The 18,494-nt window shown below is 36.8% G+C and overlaps 2 protein-coding genes across 3 annotated transcripts in view; one reads left to right on the top strand and one right to left on the bottom strand.

Moving 5' to 3' along the window:
* The first annotated feature begins 9,880 nt into the window (after positions 1-9,880).
* Positions 9,881-12,765, top strand: LOC131955978 (uncharacterized). Of its 2 annotated transcripts, none has more exons than XM_059320314.1 (2): positions 9,881-9,944; positions 11,111-12,765. In XM_059320314.1, the coding sequence occupies exons 1-2, from the start codon at positions 9,942-9,944 to the stop codon at positions 12,560-12,562; spliced, it is 1,455 nt and encodes a 484-aa protein (XP_059176297.1). In that variant the 5' UTR covers positions 9,881-9,941; the 3' UTR covers positions 12,563-12,765. The 2 variants fall into 2 exon arrangements, with proteins under 2 accessions (XP_059176297.1, XP_059176296.1); XM_059320313.1 differs by lacking the exon at positions 9,881-9,944 and adding an exon at positions 9,976-10,035.
* Positions 12,766-13,203: 438 nt separating this feature from the next.
* Positions 13,204-18,494, bottom strand: part of LOC131955980 (uncharacterized) — a 54,999-nt gene continuing 49,708 nt past the window's right edge. Inside the window, exon 8 of the mRNA XM_059320316.1 lies at positions 13,204-17,821. Coding sequence (XP_059176299.1) covers positions 16,850-17,821 — 972 coding nt within the window. The 3' untranslated portion in view covers positions 13,204-16,849. The remainder of the gene's footprint in view (positions 17,822-18,494) is intronic.

The following is an 18,494-nucleotide window of genomic DNA, read 5'->3' as shown; positions in this document are numbered from 1 at the left end:
GGTGTGAAAGCATGGACGGTCAGTCTACTGGAGCCATGACCCAGATTTGACGACCTGGAGTGGTGACATTAGATTGTCTGATCTTGAAGGAAAGATGGCTTTGTATTAAATACAGATGGGAAAATGTTAAGGATTTGACGGCCAGATTTAGTAAAATAAGGGGCTAGTCGAAAGCTTGGACATCTCCGTTTTTCTTACAAATATTTTACAGTTGTTTTTTTAATCCCCCATATTTAAATCATGTCGCTTGTGCTTCCTTGTCTATCGCTGTTAAGTGCATCGTACCGACTGACCCCAGCACTCAACTCAAAGAAAGCGATGTAACACCCCGATAATAAACCCCGAACCCTATTGCCATGAACGATGTTTGTGTGGGTTGTTGTTTTTTATACATTGACTCATCCATCTGTATGTGTCAACGTCAGGCAACTTAATGATTATACTTATCTCCCCTGGCTGCCAGACTATCCCTGGAGCTACCTCCCCTACAAAGTGACTTGTACGGATTTTTTTCTCCCCCGAGCAGATCATTAGGGGGTTGTATCCCTTGTTTTAGCCGCCAGAGTAGCCGTTCCTGCTCATTTCTTTATAATGGGAAGGGTTTTTTTTGCCAATGTGATGAGTTGGATTTAGAAGATAAGCTTGATCTCAGCTGTAATGTTTGATACGTCTCAGCAAATACGAAAAGGGAGGGTGGAACTTAAAGTCAAACATCTTTACGAAAGGACATCTAAAAATAGAATAAGCATGACTAGAATAAGCAAAGTGTGGTTATGTTATGAGTACAGGACAACTTTAAAAATTTTTTTAAATACAGCGTCCCCATTTTACAAACGCCTCGAAATACGAACACCAGCGAACACTCATTAGCTTCGGCACTAAACAACAATAACATAACCACTCATAAATACTGCATTATATATATATATATATATATATATATATATATATATATATATATATATATATATATATATATATATATAATTCTCTTCTGGAAGACGATAGAAAACAAGCTGTAAGCGCGCTCCCTACCACCCCCACCCCTACATGGTCTGGTGAGCTGTGGTTCACGCTAAATGTTTACAAGCAGAGCCGGGTTTAGTGGCGGCTATTAGAGGCAGATAATTTAGTTTGAAACGATTTTAAACGTAGGGGGGTAACTAAGTGGAGTTTACTTTAACGGAGGGGGGGGGGGGAGGAGGGGGGGGGGGGTTGTATCGTCCTTAACGAGCTACTTATAGTGTTTTAAAGAAAAATTTCAGTGGCAGCGTTGGTACTGTCGAATTCACAAATTATGAATTACTGAAAATTAGAAAAAACAACAACTAAATAGCGGCGTATTATATGCCGCGGGCCGGCTCGTATATATATAAATATGTGTATATATATATATATATATATATATATATATATATATATATATATATATATATATATATATATATATATATATATATAATGTGTATGCTACAGAAGGCAAAGAGAGATTAAAACACGTATTTAAGATTGTGAATTTTAAAGAAATAAATTTAGTTTCAAAGGATGGGGCGGGCTAGAGAACTTTAAGACATTTCTTGTGGGCGTAATTTTTTATATTTGGGTAAGGAAGGGTTTTTTTTTTTTTTTTGTACTTGTCTAGATCTTTGCCTCTAGGGAGAGTGGGTTAGATGAACTAAAATAGCACGACGTCATATAAGAGCAGCGGATTTCGCTAGGTTTCCTTGAGAGAAGAAAACTGCTAGCTAACGGTTCACTAGTGTTAGGGTAAAAAAATGTTTAATTGTTTGATAGCTTGCTCTATTATATTGCTTCTCTTATGTTCTACTGATATTGTTTCGGTTATATTGTACTATTCTCATTTTTTCTATTCAATTATTAAGCAGCCCTACTTATTACAATGTTTTTATTGATAGCTATGTTTTTGTGTTGTGTTTCTGTTATCCCAATCGATTGTTTCCTCTCCTGTTTTCTTTAAGTAAGGCTTTCAACATAATTGCTCTTTTTCTTATCCTTCACTGTTTTATCCCTTTCATTGACTTTTCAACTTGTTATTGTTTTACGACAGTACTTATATATTCTGACCTATTGCACCCTTAACCTGGCTCGTCATTCTATAGTTCCAAGTTAATTTTACCCCTGACCTAATTCATCATTCTATTGTTCCACCCCTGACCTAATTCATCATTCTATTGTTCCACCCCTGACCTAATTCATCATTCTATTGTTCCACCCCTGACCTAATTTATTTCTCTATTGTTCCACCCCTGACCTAGTTCATCATTCTATTGTTCCACCCCTGACCTAATTCATGTCTCTATTGTTCCACCCCTGACCTAGTTCATCCTACCCACGGGTGTGGTCTTCACCTCCAACATGGTCCTCCTCTGCTGCCTGAGACGCCGGCACCGTTTGTTTGTTGACCAGTCTCACGTCAACGGCGCTTCCGGTCATCCGGCACCGGTCTTTGACCGGCGGGTGACGTCAATGGTGCTGGCCGTGACTTGGAGTTTTGTAATCAGCCAGGTAAAATAATTAGTTGGTAATTAGCGTTTTTAACCAAATGTTTTTTTACGGTATAGAGAGGGTTTTTTTTTTTTCTTTTTAAATATTTAACTTCTCTATGATGATTTTAGGGTCTTAATCGATAGGATTACAGAGAATTTTGTCAGAAGATAGGACCCTTCAGGACTTTGTAGGACACAGTATTAAAGGATACGACTTTCTATGATTGTATAGGACGTTGCTGAATGTTTAATGACACCGACATTTCTGACGTTGTAGTACAAGATACCGGAGGACCAGATAGTACACTGTAGGACATTATAGGACAGTTGATAGTATTGCGGGACCTATTGTGACAATCTAACACAATGTGGATGATTATATATTTTAGTGTTATAAGCTCTGCATTGTGGGACAGAGTGGGACTCTGTGTTAGGACAATTTAGGACATTTTAAGACTTCTCAGACATTACGCCTTTACTTTCATTAACGTGAGTTAGGTACCCATTAGAGCTGGGTGGACTCAGGGACTTTTACTTTTGACTTCCGGGTTAGCAGTCTTGTGCTCTACCTCTAGGCCACGCCGTTCTTATCAGCACCAATGAGGCGACTTTCTCATGGAGTGTTAGAAAGTCCTGTTTAAAGATAGTATTTTTTTTCCTGTTTAAAGCTCGATTTTACTTATCGTGAGACCTAAAAATATCCAGTTTAAAATTCGCATTTCATTGATATTCTCTGTTTTAACTTCGGATTTCACTTATCATGAAGCCTTAAACATCCAGTTAAAAGTTCGCATTTTATATAAATTCTCTGTTTAAAGTATCGTATTTTAGTGATGACAAAGCTGTTGAGTATCCAATTTAAAGTTCGCATTTTACTTGTATTCTCAGTTTAAAGTTCGCAGTTTACTTGTATTTTCTGTTTAAAGTTCTCATTTTTCATATCATGAAGCAGTTGAGTATCCAGTTTAAAGTTCGCAGTTTACTTGTATTCTCTGCTAAAAGTTCGCATTTTACTCGTATTCTCTGTATAAACTTCGCATTTTACTCGTATTCTCTGTTGAAAGTTTGCAATTTACTTGTTTTCTCTGTTTAAAGTTCGCAATTTACTTGTTTTCTCTGTTAAAAGTTCGCATTTTACTCGTATACTCTGACAGGCTTTTGCCGGCGTCCAGGTCTTGCTCCACCTGCTAGGTGAGCAGACCAACTGCGAGGTACCATGCATCTTCTTCAACCAACTCTGCGACCTGGTCTACGCCCTGACCTCCTCCACCAACTTCCTCTTGTACTACGCCTTCGGAAAACGCTTCCGGAACATCATCAAGGCGTACCTGGCCAAGAGGGTGTGTCTCACGGCTAGACCCGAGTCGCTGAGACAGTCTTCGAGGTCCATACGGTCTAGGTCTTTCTGAAACGTGTCTTGACGGCGGAGTCTGTGTCGGCTATAACAGAGTTCACATTATAAGACAACACGGGTCCTCAACAGACTTGCTGGGCTGAGATTTTTACAATGGTAAAGCGATAAAGGCATGGGCGTATTAGCCCATGTACGTTTTATCCCAGGTATTCTAAAGGTGCATCTCTCACTCACCTGTGGGGGATAGGTAATACACCTGCCTTCATTCAGTGGTCAGGTGGATACACTATCCTAAGGATATACACAAGCATCTCGCTCTCTACAGTCTGTACAGTAGAGTGCTCACTTTTTAATTGAGACATGGCTAATGTCCCTTACCATCGGCTAAAACACCATGACATATATCTCATATATATATATATATATATACATATATATATATATATATATATATATATATATATATATATATATATATATATATATATATATCCACTTACTGATATATGTGAATGGCAGGACACATTCCGAGGAAGTACAGCTTATATTCCAACAAAATTCACCTAAACCCATTATACGGCGCCTACGGTAGGCTCTTGATTCCAACAAGCCAGTAAGTTTATGTTTTTGGAAAACTCACCGCCCGAATAGACAGACCAATATCCCCCTAAAGAACCATGACTTCCTGCGTGTAGGTCGAATGTCATGTCAAACTTGACATCTAGATGTCAGATGACATCCTGGTGGACCCCTCAGCTGTACAAGTAACGGTCATCACGTGACTACAGACGTCTTTCTCCGTTTCACGTTCCGGAAGTAAATTATCATGGATGCTATCCATTGGATGCCAGACTCATCATAATCCGGTTGAAATCCCATCTTCAGGATTAGGTCCGGCTGGCATAAAAACACAACTGCTTCACGTCAAGATCCAGAAACCATAAACCACATGTACATAAACCACATGTACATAAACCACAGTGGCTAAGTCCTACGTGGACGACAACACACAGCGTCGTATCGTCTTTTATAACATCTCCTCGTCTTCTTTACGCCATACATTAAAAAAAGAGCGCAATGAAAACATGCATATTTATGGGAGCTTCTTTCAGGCAAATCTTCGGGAGAGAGGGGGGAGACAAAATAGGATAAAAATATACAATTTATACAGAAAATACATACTTTATTCAGTGTACCCCCCCCCCCCCCCACCTTTCCAACCACTGAGAGAGAAAAAAAATGTTTGAAAGAAACACTTGATTCAGGGGCGCGCGTAGGATAATATTTATTTATATTAACGCCCTTTTTATTTTATTTCGAATTTATTTTTTATTTTGCATGAGGGCTTTAGTTGGAACCCCCCCCCCCCCCACAACACCCCTCCCCGCCCCCAACTGACCCAAAGTGTGGGTAATTTTTTTTTTTTTAACTGTGAGAGAGTATTAAACTTGTAATCTCCTCACAAGGCTAAGACATTGAACCGGTAAATGCTAATTCGATACTCGACCACATTCGATTTAGTCTTCACTCTAGCCAAGGTCACAGAAATGGCTGAACTCTATTTCATCAGGACTACAATAGTAAATTAACTATTAACTCTACTCCCACCTCAGGTTCATGAATAAAATGACTAATCCGAGTCATTGCCCGGTAGTGCCATGACAGAATGAAACGCCTCTTCTACTTCGCGGAAGATTCAAAACTACGGACGTCTTCCAGAGACTACCTCTGCCAAATCGTCTGACGGCCACATTAGAACCGCAGGAAATGACGTCACAAACCGGATATTTGAGAAGTGGCCATTATTTCCGTGGTTACTTCCGCATTCCATTTGTCCACTAGCATCTTATCGATACTGTGGTGGGGGCGGGGTAGATGGGGTGGGACATGGGGGTAGTAGGGGTTGAGGGGTGTAGAGTCCGAATGTGGTAACGGGGGTAGAAGTTGGTTGAGGCGGGGTGGAGCGTGGTGGAGTAGAGCGGAGCTAAAATTGAGGGTTTTCACTGAGTACATTCAGTTCCATAAATTGCTTTGTTGATACAAATATGTTGACAACGCTGGTACATTTAAATTGCTGAGTATGTTGTTGATGTCCATTACTTGAGTCAGAGATCTAAAATTAAACGCAATAAAACCAAGCAGATTTTTATATTTTTTATGCTTTGTTTTTACGAATGTAAATAACGATTTTTGATTTTGATCAAAAATTTATTTTATACAAAAATCTACGTTGTTTATGAATGGTGAGCATTTGCGTGATTTTTACGTCACATTCACTTTTTCAAATGAATTTTTTTTTAAATAACCAACTGATTTTATTATTTATTTATTTTTGTTCTTTTATTTATTTATTTTTTTTAAATTTTGTTGTATACGTCAGCTTTTCTTTCGTAATTAATGAATATGTAGTGAATATACTTTTACCAGTTTCCTCCCCACGAAAAATTTTGACCACCCCCCCCCCCCCCCCCGAAAATATCGAGTTCCCTTCCCCCCCCCCCCCCCCCCACCTCCACTCCACCCCCACCATCCCCCCTCCCCGGAGAAAAAAGTCTGGACGAAACACTGTTACCAACTGCTGCAGTTTCTTTAATCATCCATGTACATGTATTGTTTATTTTTTCGAAAGTCGAATATTTCTTTAGTTTAGCGATTTATTCACTTCAAACTACTCTAAAGCACCAAGCTTTGCGATGGTGATTGGCAAATGTTACTGTGGATACCAATCAAATCATAAATAGGCGGTGAGAGTTACTGTGCATTTGAATGATATGCATAGTTATAGCACCACTCTCAATAGTTCTAATTTATCATAGCTGTAGTAACAATTTTAAATAACACAAATTGCTAACAGTACCCATTATAAACAGCACCAATAACTCCAATTATAATAACTATTTATAATAGCCTTTTATATTACTCATTTAAGATAGCAATTCATAATAGCCACTGAGTAAAGTATTGTTAGTCCTATTTTCGAACCTGACGTTACATGGAGCAAGTGAAGTAAAGTTCACCTGTTTCTTTAACCTCGGCCTATGAAGGTCAGCACTCTGCCCAGCCACCTTTGCTATCCCTATCGTGACAGGTACCCATCAGAGATGGTGTACTCCGGTACGCTCTACTGACTTGAACCCGGATTCGAACTCGAGACTACAGGTTTGCAGTCTATCGCTCTAACGCTTGGCCACACCGTTCTTATCATCACCATTGAGACGACCTAATTAGTGCTCCATCTTTCAAATGATGTGTTCCTTGTGTATGTGACGTCCGAGAAGGTCATTGACACCGGGACCTGATCTCGCCATTATCACAGGGACCGGTATCAGTGGGGCTCCAGCCTAGAATATCTATTACACCAATTAGTTGGGCTCAGTGGTTCTCAAAAATATGCCTCAATGGACCCCACAATGTGGCATTAATATATTTTTTTACTTTTCATTTTTATATTTAATGTTTAAATTTTTATTTCCAAGCGGAAGACTAACAATTTTGCGATATATATATATATATATATATATATATATATATATATATATATATATATATATATATATATATATATATATATATATATATATATATATATATATACATATATATATATCCATACATCAATGGGTTAACGATTACTCGGAAGCAATTTGCGCGGACGAAATGTGTGCACAAAAAAAATGAAGTTTTGAATTCATTAAAGATCGTATTGTCTTATGCAAGAAACAATAAGTTATTGTAATTTGATATAGAGACGCTTGCTAGGTAATAACCTTTCAAGATTTTTCAAAGTAAGAGATTCAATTTATTCAAAACTTCAACTTGGATCGGCTTTTTGATTACGCTGTGTAATTCTTTTAATTAGTCGTTGATTTTTTTAACATCTAAACTTCAATAAATAGAGAGCAAATTCAATTAAACTTGGATCCAAAAATTTTAACTGGGGGCAGAGGCGTAGCCACCCTTTCCGACCCCAGGGGACAAACTTTCAATTTGGCGCCCCCCGGGGAGCAACCTTTCGATTTTTTTATTTGCACCCCGCCCCCAAACTTTCGATTTGCACCCCTACCCTCAAGCTTTCCATATGCATCCCCCCCCCCCCCCCCGCCCATATATTTTTTTATATTCATAATGCAAAAATGCAGCTAAAATGATATTTTAATTTGTTTTTCTAACCCATTTTGGCGCCTCTAAGATCACCGCCCGGGGACATATGTACCCCCCCGCCCCCCGTCACTACGCCTCTGACTGGGTAAATTTATGTGAAATGGGGAGTGGGAACGATAGGTGGATTTAGGTTTTGGGGCATTGAATAATAGTGATAATATAAATAATAATAAAAATAATTAGTATACATTTATTTTAAATAATAGAAACATTATTGCACATAGGTCTAATGCAAATATTTAGAAACCTTTGTTAAAAATTTACGAGAATTTTAAACAAAACACACAGCGAACGTATGTGTGTGTGTGAGTGTGTGTGTATGTGCTTGCGAGTCTGTGTACATATATATATATATATGTGTGTGTGCGTGCGTGTGTGTGCGTGTGTGTGAGTGAGTGTGTGTGCGTTAGTTGCGGGCTAAGGATGTACAAGTCAAGATTGGCTGTGTGGAACTAGGTCATGCTGTAGAGCTTGACATACTTGCTACGTCAGTGGTTGTAGGGACACCATGGTCTAGTGGTCAAATCAAAATATGGTAAGTCTTTTATATTACCTACTTGTATTGACATACTTGCTACGTCAGTGGTTGTAAGGACACCATGGTCTAGTGGTCAAATCAAAATATGGTAAGTCTTTTATATTACCTACTTGTATTGACATACTTGCTACGTCAGTGGTTGTAGGGACACCATGGTCTAGTGGTCAAATCAAAATATGGTAAGTCTTTTATATTACCTACTTGTATTGACATACTTGCTACGTCAGTGGTTGTAGGGACACCATGGTCTAGTGGTCAAATCAAAATATGGTAAGTCTTTTATATTACCTACTTGTATTGACATACTTGCTACGTCAGTGGTTGTAGGGACACCATGGTCTAGTGGTCAAATCAAAATATGGTAAGTCTTTTATATTACCTACTTGTATTGATGTTTCCTACTTCTATTGACATACTTGCTACGTCAGTGGTTGTAGGGACACCATGGTCTAGTGGTCAAATCAAAATATGGTAAGTCTTTTATATTACCTACTTGTATTGACATACTTGCTACGTCAGTGGTTGTAGGGACACCATGGTCTAGTGGTCAAATCAAAATATGGTAAGTCTTTTACATTACCTACTTGTATTGATATTTCCTACTTCTATTGACATACTTGCTACGTCAGTGGTTGTAGGGACACCATGGTCTAGTGGTCAAATCAAAATATGGTAAGTCTTTTACATTACCTACTTGTATTGATATTTCCTACTTCTATTGACATACTTGCTACGTCAGTGGTTGTAGGGACACCATGGTCTAGTGGTCAAATCAAAATATGGTAAGTCTTTTATATTACCTACTTGTATTGACATACTTGCTACGTCAGTGGTTGTAGGGACACCATGGTCTAGTGGTCAAATCAAAATATGGTAAGTCTTTTATATTACCTACTTGTATTGACATACTTGCTACGTCAGTGGTTGTAGGGACACCATGGTCTAGTGGTCAAATCAAAATATGGTAAGTCTTTTACATTACCTACTTGTATTGATATTTCCTACTTCTATTGACATACTTGCTACGTCAGTGGTTGTAGGGACACCATGGTCTAGTGGTCAAATCAAAATATGGTAAGTCTTTTACATTACCTACTTGTATTGATATTTCCTACTTCTATTGACATACTTGCTACGTCAGTGGTTGTAGGGACACCATGGTCTAGTGGTCAAATCAAAATATGGTAAGTCTTTATATTACCTACTTGTATTTATATTTCCTACTTCTATTGACATACTTGCTACGTCAGTGGTTGTAGGGACACCATGGTCTAGTGGTCAAATCAAAATATGGTAAGTCTTTTACATTACCTACTTGTATTGACATACTTGCTACGTCAGTGGTTGTAGGGACACCATGGTCTAGTGGTCAAATCAAAATATGGTAAGTCTTTTATATTACCTACTTGTATTGACATACTTGCTACGTCAGTGGTTGTAAGGACACCATGGTCTAGTGGTCAAATCAAAATATGGTAAGTCTTTTATATTACCTACTTGTAGCACACGTGGTGTTTTATACAGAATGATTGTATTTATATATCGCACGAGGTGTTTTATAATACACCCTTGTATTGATATATCGCACGTGATGTTTTAAAATACACAATGGTATTGATATATTACACGTGGTGTATTATAATACACCCTGATATTGATATATTACACGTGATGTTTTATAATACACCCTTGTATTGATATATTACACGTGTTGTTTTATAATACATAATTGTATTGATATAGTCTATCACACGTGTTTTATAATACCTACTTGTATTGATAAATTACACATGGCGTTTTATAAAACATATATCAAACATGATTAGAGTTTTGGAATAACTAGTTGTAATATATATTCCAAAGATTTTTTCATAAAAAACGTTTTAATAACAAGCTTTTATGTACTAATGCACTAAAAAGGAGAAAATAAATTATACACAACTATTTAAATTACTATAAAGAAAAGCGTGGGTCACTTTACTGTCTATTGGATACCTTTACTAATAATTAGGAAGCGACCCACGCTTTTCTTTATAGTAATTTAAATAGTTGTGTATAATTTATTTTCTCCTTTTTAGTGCATTAGTACATAAAAGCTTGGTATTAAACCGTTTTTTATGAAAAAAATTTTTAGCACTATACATGTTTTATACAATAGAGTTGCATGACTAAAAACCATTCCGCGCCTATTGAACGTGATGACGCGCCTTTGCCTACTAATTTGGTCAAAATTTTAATTAATTCATAAAAAATTAATCAGGCGACCAATTAAGTCAAATTTAATGTCACGATGCATTGTCTTCATGTCTTGACCCACGTACCAATTACGAACCGTATCTGTAAGTTAGAAGTGCCTGCAATTTCGCACGGGCGTTTCGATCTAGACAGACAGACTGACGACAGACTGACGAGGAAGTGAGTTAAATAAAAGCTTGTTTGAATATATTTGTGACTATTTTAAAATTATGCAACGATTCTGACACATGTATTTTTATGCAAGTGTTTATGTTTCCCCTTTATTTAGTTTTTATTTTATTTCCACACATGCAGACGAGATTAGTACACCGTTTGGTGGTGGGGGCGTGTCTTGCTGTTGTCTTGAGTGACAGTTTGCTCCAGGCGTTCACCCTGAGGCAGTCGCCCAACAAAATTGTGACAGGCCTTACGAAAAATGTCACAGTCGAATGCTCCCTTCACACGGGGGATAACTCCGAAATTGCCAAGGTGAATTGGATACGAATCTTGAAAAAATCTGGGCAAGCTTGGACGGCATATGCCGAGTTGAGGGACGTGGACTCGTGTGTTGTTACTAGCGAGGCGACGGAGCAGACGAATGTTGGCGTCAGTGGTTACGTGGGGGCGGCCAGCGAGTCGTTTCTTAAAATCTCGTGGGAGTTCGCGACGGACGAGATTTTAGGAAGTTATCGATGTGATGTGGTTGGCCTTAGTAAAAATCAAGATTTGGTCGTTGTAAAAACTCCCCTAATCGCACTAGGCGTTGGGGAGATGTCGGCCAACCAGGTTTTTTATCACCTAAAAGACGCACAAGACAGTCTCGAACAGCGTCTGAGGTGGCTGGAACAAAACATCGGGAAGGATTTTACGACCGTGCTGAATAAAATTTCGGAGCTGTTTTTTATCATGAAGTCGGTGGACACGAGTCAGGAGACTCTCCTTGAGGTGGTGAACGGTCTACAGGCCAAGCAGGTCCAGTGCGATAGTCCTGACCTCAAGCGTAAAGACCAGGACAGCTTGAACGTCACCAGCTTCGATCTGGATATGTTTGAGATCACAGAGGGCGTGGTTGAAGCGCCCGTACGGAGGCCGGTTTTAAGGACGGATTTAAATGTACAGGAAGACCCGTCGAACGTGACGTCTGCTAAACTTGACGGCTGGCCTGGGGGGAGTTTTGCTTTGTTGATGCCTCGATCTGGATGCCCCGGAAACACGAGTGAGGTCACGTGGTTTGAAGGTCATTACAAACACCGCGAACCCAACCAAGAAAAAAGTCTGAAGTCTGAGGTGTCTGATATATTTTCAATTAAAGAAGATTCGGTAATTTTTTTCAACCTAAACTTTTGCGTGGCGTCGGATAATGAAGCAGAAAAAGCATGGCCGCAAGGATCGTACTGCATCAACCGCAACAACGGTACCTGTCCGGATGGGTTCACTTCCGGTTACGTCAAATTTCACCACAACTCCACCCAGGCGACCGCCTCGCACGACCCGGATGTAGAAATAAAAGAGGGCAGCACGTACATCCACTACTGTTGCCGTGGTGACGCGGCTCACGACGCCGCCATTCACCTCCCCCATGACGCCCCGTTCTATTTATATCGCTATGGCGGGAAATGTCAAACGGTGCATAACATACGGGTCGTGGAAGAAGAATTGACCGTCGACACTGAAGACGACAACAACAGCGATTCGTATGAAAACAATTCCCACCCCGACGGTAAACTAAATGACGTTTCCATTCGCGTCTGCTATTATTCAAACTAATACATCCAACATGGCGGGATAAATTAAATGATGTTTTCACTCATTTCAAGCTGTCGTATTCTGTCGAAAATGTAAATGTTTAATGAACGTTTGCCATTATTTTAAATGCCACTATTTTTCTTTTTAAAAAGACACCTTCAACCTCGTTGTCTAAGAATTAAACATTGTTACTCAACATTGTTGAGGCTAACACAATACGAAAGCTAACGAGAGATACTTTAATTCACGTCTACTGTTATCATGTATAACTATTTAATAATAATAAAAAAATAAAAATCCACGTCTGTGTCTTTGAATTTACGATGTGACTGAAGGTAGGCCAAACAGCGGCCACCCGGGGTACCAACTAACCCTCTCCCCCCCCCCCCCACACACACACAGTTGGTTTTTCATTCAGTTTGACTTTATGTGTGCAGTTGTTTAAAGCCTTTGCTTTCATTAAGAAGCATTCATTGCAGAAATTAGTTATGTATGTGAGTGTGTGTGTATATATATATATATATATATATATATATATATATATATATATATATATATATATATATATATATATTACAAATACAATAAAATTGAATATTTTAGATGAAATAACAAACACAATGTGAATTCATTCAAATAATTTATCTCCAAAAAAGAAGAAGTATTTGACAAGCAGGTGAAAAAAATATTTTTTGAAATTAAATTAAACGAAAGAAAACAAACAAAAAAAGAGCAAATATAAATAATAAAATGAAATAGTTTTCTAATATGAAAAAACCACACACATTTGAGACATTGAATGATAACAAAGTTTTGGTGGAACAGTAGGGGAGGTAATCAATATATTCTGTGACATAGGCGGATCTAGAAGTGAAGGGTGTTTGGGAAGGGGGGGAGTAGATATATATATAAATATATATTATGGTTAGGGGCAAGGCCTACATGCTCATAGCTGTACAAATAACATTAAGAAGAATCAAGACATGAACATCTGGTGTAAAATATGAACATTACAAACAAGCAAAAAAATTGTTAAATTTTGATGGGCCTTCATTTTTTCACCCTCCCCACCCCAACACACACAAAAGCAGTGCCTCACCCTAGATCCGCCTATGTTTATGTCATAATTAAAGATGGGTCACTTTGTACATCTCGCAATAATGAAACATTTAGATCAAAATTTTGTATATTTAAATTATAAGTTTCACTCGAAAGAAACACCTTACTTCAAACATTATCACTAACAAGTATGTGATATATTTATGAATTCTTTTAAACCATTTTCTGTCAACTTTAAAATCCACAAACTTTTGTGGAATTTGATTTACAATAACTATTTAATCACCAAAACACAAGTATCTCATCAAGTTAAAACAACTGGATCACAACTATATTATCTCTAAACCACAAATTTTTTACTCCCTTTAAAATAACTTTAAAAATTGTTTCATGTTATTAGTTATACAATCATTTGAAAATTCAACCATGCCATTTCTGTAACCATATCATTCAAGATTTTTTGAGTACCAAACTGAATTAATAACACATGAATTTCGCCAATTATTATAACTCTTTCATTCTAAGTCATATGCTGCTAAAAATATGTACATACTTGACAATTTGTATTTAAACTTAGGCCAAAGACAAATTTTAAATGGTTGATTAATAAATATATACAGTAACATTGCGTCAATGTAGGCCTATAAATAAATACAGTTCTTGAAATTAAGAGACAACTGAAAATTCTAATCCATGTTTATTTTTTAAAACAAATAAAAAGCTATTTAACAAGCTTCTACATGGAAAATACAGGAAAAAATGGCTAAGCTAGAAACATTTCTCTTGTTATATTACAGATAGCATTAAAAAAAGAAAGACAACATTTCTTTACATAAATATATTAAATAAAAAATCTAAAAAAAATCAATAGCTTCTGTCACACATCGGTGAAAAACAAAACTATAAATAGATTATCTTTCATTAACTATAGGACAGACTAGAGATTATTTATTTATGCCATTAACTATGCATCAGAACAAAAAATGTATGTTTTACATGTAATAATTCTAATTTTAAGTTTTAAATTCAAGAACTGCCTTTTATAAAATTTCATTTTGATTTTACTGTAAAATATTTTAAAACTAGCAGCTGTGTTTGATTTTGTGGTACAACAGTCAAACAATTTTGATTGCTATGAGGTAAAAACTGTATACATAAATTATTTGGCTTAGTATGTTCATACATGTTGTAGCTTTAAAGATAATAATGATTGTCTGGGAACTGAATCTAATGTTTTAAATTTTTAAGTACCATTAGGTTAATATTTCTAGCGTTCTGTATGAATCAACAAGTTGGAACACAGAATAAGTTTTAACCTAATCAAGCTGTGAGACGATGTTTACTATTAAATAATTCATACCATAGAGCCTCATGTTGGTCCTATGTTATAATTTTCAGTCCAGTGATTTGTGATATTAAAAGGGTTAATAAAAACATGTAAAACAATGAGAATGTTAAAAAAAAACATTCGGTAAATATATAACTTAGAAGAAGTTCTAAAACACGGATAAAATATAGATTAACAAACCTAAATAAAATAAAATAAATAAATGTATCAACGTACTTTTGGTTATCATTTAAATTTTTACATACGCCTAACTTGTAACAATTTTGTTTACTTGAACATTACAACAATATTTTTATTCTACATTTAATAAATATTAAAAAACTTTTTCTTCTTTAAACTAAATAAAATACTTTTAAATTAACAATGTAAACAATGAGATTCTATACAATTGTTCAAATCCTTCCTTGCCATTTAAAAAAAAAAATATTTGCAAGTGACACAATAATTAACAAAGTGCTTTTAGAATATCTACTAGGAGTGTCTGAGGCAAGTCTCTTAACTCAAAATTAAACTGAAATCTTGCCAGATAAAGTCTTCACAGAGAATATTTACTAAATATAGTAAGATGAGGAAAACCGAACATTAGGTTGCAAGTGACACATTAACAAAGTGCTCTTGGAATATCTACTAGGTGTGGGTGAGACAACTCTCCTAGGTTTTACAGACAACTCCAAGATCAAGATCTTACCAGATAAAACACTGTCTTCACACAGAATATTTACTAAATTAGTAAAATGGGGAAAACGGAACTTTATAGTTAATCCTAAAGAGACATTTTATAATTGTCTACTATTAATATTATTCATATTAACTTTATTTTAAAAAAATAACTGACTTAAAATACAAACAGATAAAATAGATTTGGTCTTCCCTATTAACTAAATAGTTTTAGTACATTAAGAAACTAAGTCACCAGCAAAACAAAAATAAAGTTTTATGTATTTACAACATAATTACCATAATCAATTTCAAGTATTACTATTGAAAATTCTATTGTTATTTCACCATAGAAAAACATATTTACATGGCATACCAAAGTAAAAGGTATTTACAGTAACCATTCAGGACAGAGTAGGGCATGCAAGTTGAGCACACAGAGACACAATGAACAAGCTGTGCAGATCAACACTTAGATAAATACTGGAAATTATTTATGCTTTAAAAACTTTGACTGGAATTCAAACAAAACAATGAATTCAGCTTTGACTTGATAAACAATTTTAGCTGATATTTTATAGTTTTTCTTCTCATAATTTATGATAATATATGAAAAGAAATAAAATTAATTTAAATTCCAAGTCATGCTATTGTGACCAATTAATAATACAATACAGATTTGTTTTAATGAAGGAGGAATCTTTAAATAAATAATGATTTATGAGGCAAACAATAAAATATTTGATATGTTATGAAGTAAAATATGTTATTTTTAATAACTTTTTTTAATAATTTATATCTGTAAAGCTACTGGTAAGCTAGCTACATTTTTAAAATTTAACTTTAACTAACCACATGACAGTTATTTGTTTCATTGACATTTACAAGTATTATTTTTGTTAAAATGAAAAAGTTCGTTTTTTTACTTTAAGAGGTAAAAATATCATTCAAAAATTAATGAATTAGATAGTACTTTCAAAATAAAACTGAATTAAGTTAAACATAAAGTTGAAGCACACACATAAAATTTAATTTTGACATAATTTGATGTGAATAAGTTTTAATACTTAAGATATATACCTCAAGGCTGAACTATTATTAATCAAGTATTGATCTAATGAGACAAAGTTCAGATGTCATATCATTGTGGTTCATGTTCTGAGATTTCTTTTTGATTCTCTGTGGATCACAGTACCATATCGAAAAGTTTAACCATTCTTCTAATGAAACAAAAGCGTTGACACTTATAAATCAGTTATATGGTAGGAACTAGCTGGTTTCTGCGGTAACGAGGAGGGGTGCTGACCAGGTGAAAACGCAAAATGTGACGCCGGCCTTTGAGGGAGAGGTGGGGGTGGCCCAGGGGAGGGGGACTGTTGCCCGTAGCTTGACCTGTATGGGCTTTCCATGCTATGATTAAAATTGTGACTGTTGTGGGTGGGAGCAGCAGGTGAGTACCCAGGCAGGTTTCTGTCAGGGTGCCCGGAGTTATCCATGCTGGAGAACACACTGTGAGCGGGGCTGGAGTGGTTGCTGTGTTGGAAGAGGTAGGCGTAGCCTTCGCTGGAGCGATGGGCGGGGCTGCTATGGTTGCTGCTGCCAGTCACGCTCCCCGAGGTGCTTCCGTTGTAAGGCGGGGGTGGGGGAGGCGCCCTGTGGGGGCTCTCACCTTGCCTGTGATTACACCCTAGGTCGTGATTCTGAAGATGGTTGTGGACTAGTGTTGGTGTGTTTGAATGAACCGGACTCCCGGGGAAGCTGCTCTGGCTACCCCCACTGCTATGGCTGCTCCCCATGCTACCCCTGGCCCTGATGTAACCCAAGTTGCCGTTGGACAGGCCACCGTCCATCTGAGCATTTAATCCTGAATGTCCATTATGCGAGTAACCGTTGTTTCCGTAGAGATGACCATCACCGTTGTGGCTACTGTTGCCCCCTGTCTGACCAATGACCAGAGGTGGAACTGTGCTCAGCCCCGCGTGCATGGGCATGGCTGAGTAGGGGTGCATCATGTGGGTGCTGTCCCCGTTACTGGCATCACTGCCCCGCCGTACCTCCCCACGGTTGTGGATGTTGTAGGTCAGGGGGTCAACGTAGAAGCTTTCATTAGGGAACTGGGCGTTGAGCCGGGCTATGTGGCAACTGTGGCAGAAGAGGTGTCCATCTAAGGGGTAGCAGCGCTTGTCAGCCTCGTCTGTTAGTTGAAGCCCACAGTCCTACAGCAATACAGAAAGAATTGTTACAATTTTTTCATAGAAATAACACATCTATTGAAGTTTTAAAAATAATCATTAAATCAAATAATTCACTGAAATATCTTAAACTGAAGTTGATATTTTTATTACCACTGCATTAATTAGTTCCCAAAAAAAAAAAAATACAATAAATATTTATGTAATGTCAAAATATAAACTTGGTTTATATTTTAACTATAAAACATTTGTTAAATTTAAAGATGAAGTCAACAAGTTTAACTTTAGCTGACTTTCGTTAGTGTTTAGGTATTAGTCTAGAGTACACCCAGCATTAGGGTTTACTTGTTAATTTTTATTATCTCTTACTCTTGTTAACACAGTTTGCATTTTTATGCCATTACTAAAAGCAAAAATTAATCATGGAGCTGGTTCAAGCGCTACTAATTTGGTATCCCAAACAAAACATTTGCAAACCAATAAACACTAGAAGTAAAAAGGGTAAAAGCAACAGGAGAAAGGTAGTATGTTAATTTTTTTTGACACTGAAAGTAGTCAGCAATGTCAACATGTTGAAATTTTCTACCCCATTTTGAAGACATGAAATGTTATCATTCATTTCTACACAGAGATTTCTACAGAGATTCAAGCTGCTTCAAAAATGCTACAATTTTCATGGTTTATGTTTTAAAACAGC

This window comes from Physella acuta, unplaced genomic scaffold, assembly GCF_028476545.2.
Source record: "Physella acuta isolate Inbredline_101_S28 unplaced genomic scaffold, ASM2847654v3 ptg001120l, whole genome shotgun sequence".
In the NCBI taxonomy this organism is placed as follows: Eukaryota; Metazoa; Mollusca; class Gastropoda; family Physidae; genus Physella; species Physella acuta.
The sequence above is the reverse complement of the archived record's forward strand: the minus strand, read 5'-3'. Positions and strand labels throughout refer to the sequence as shown.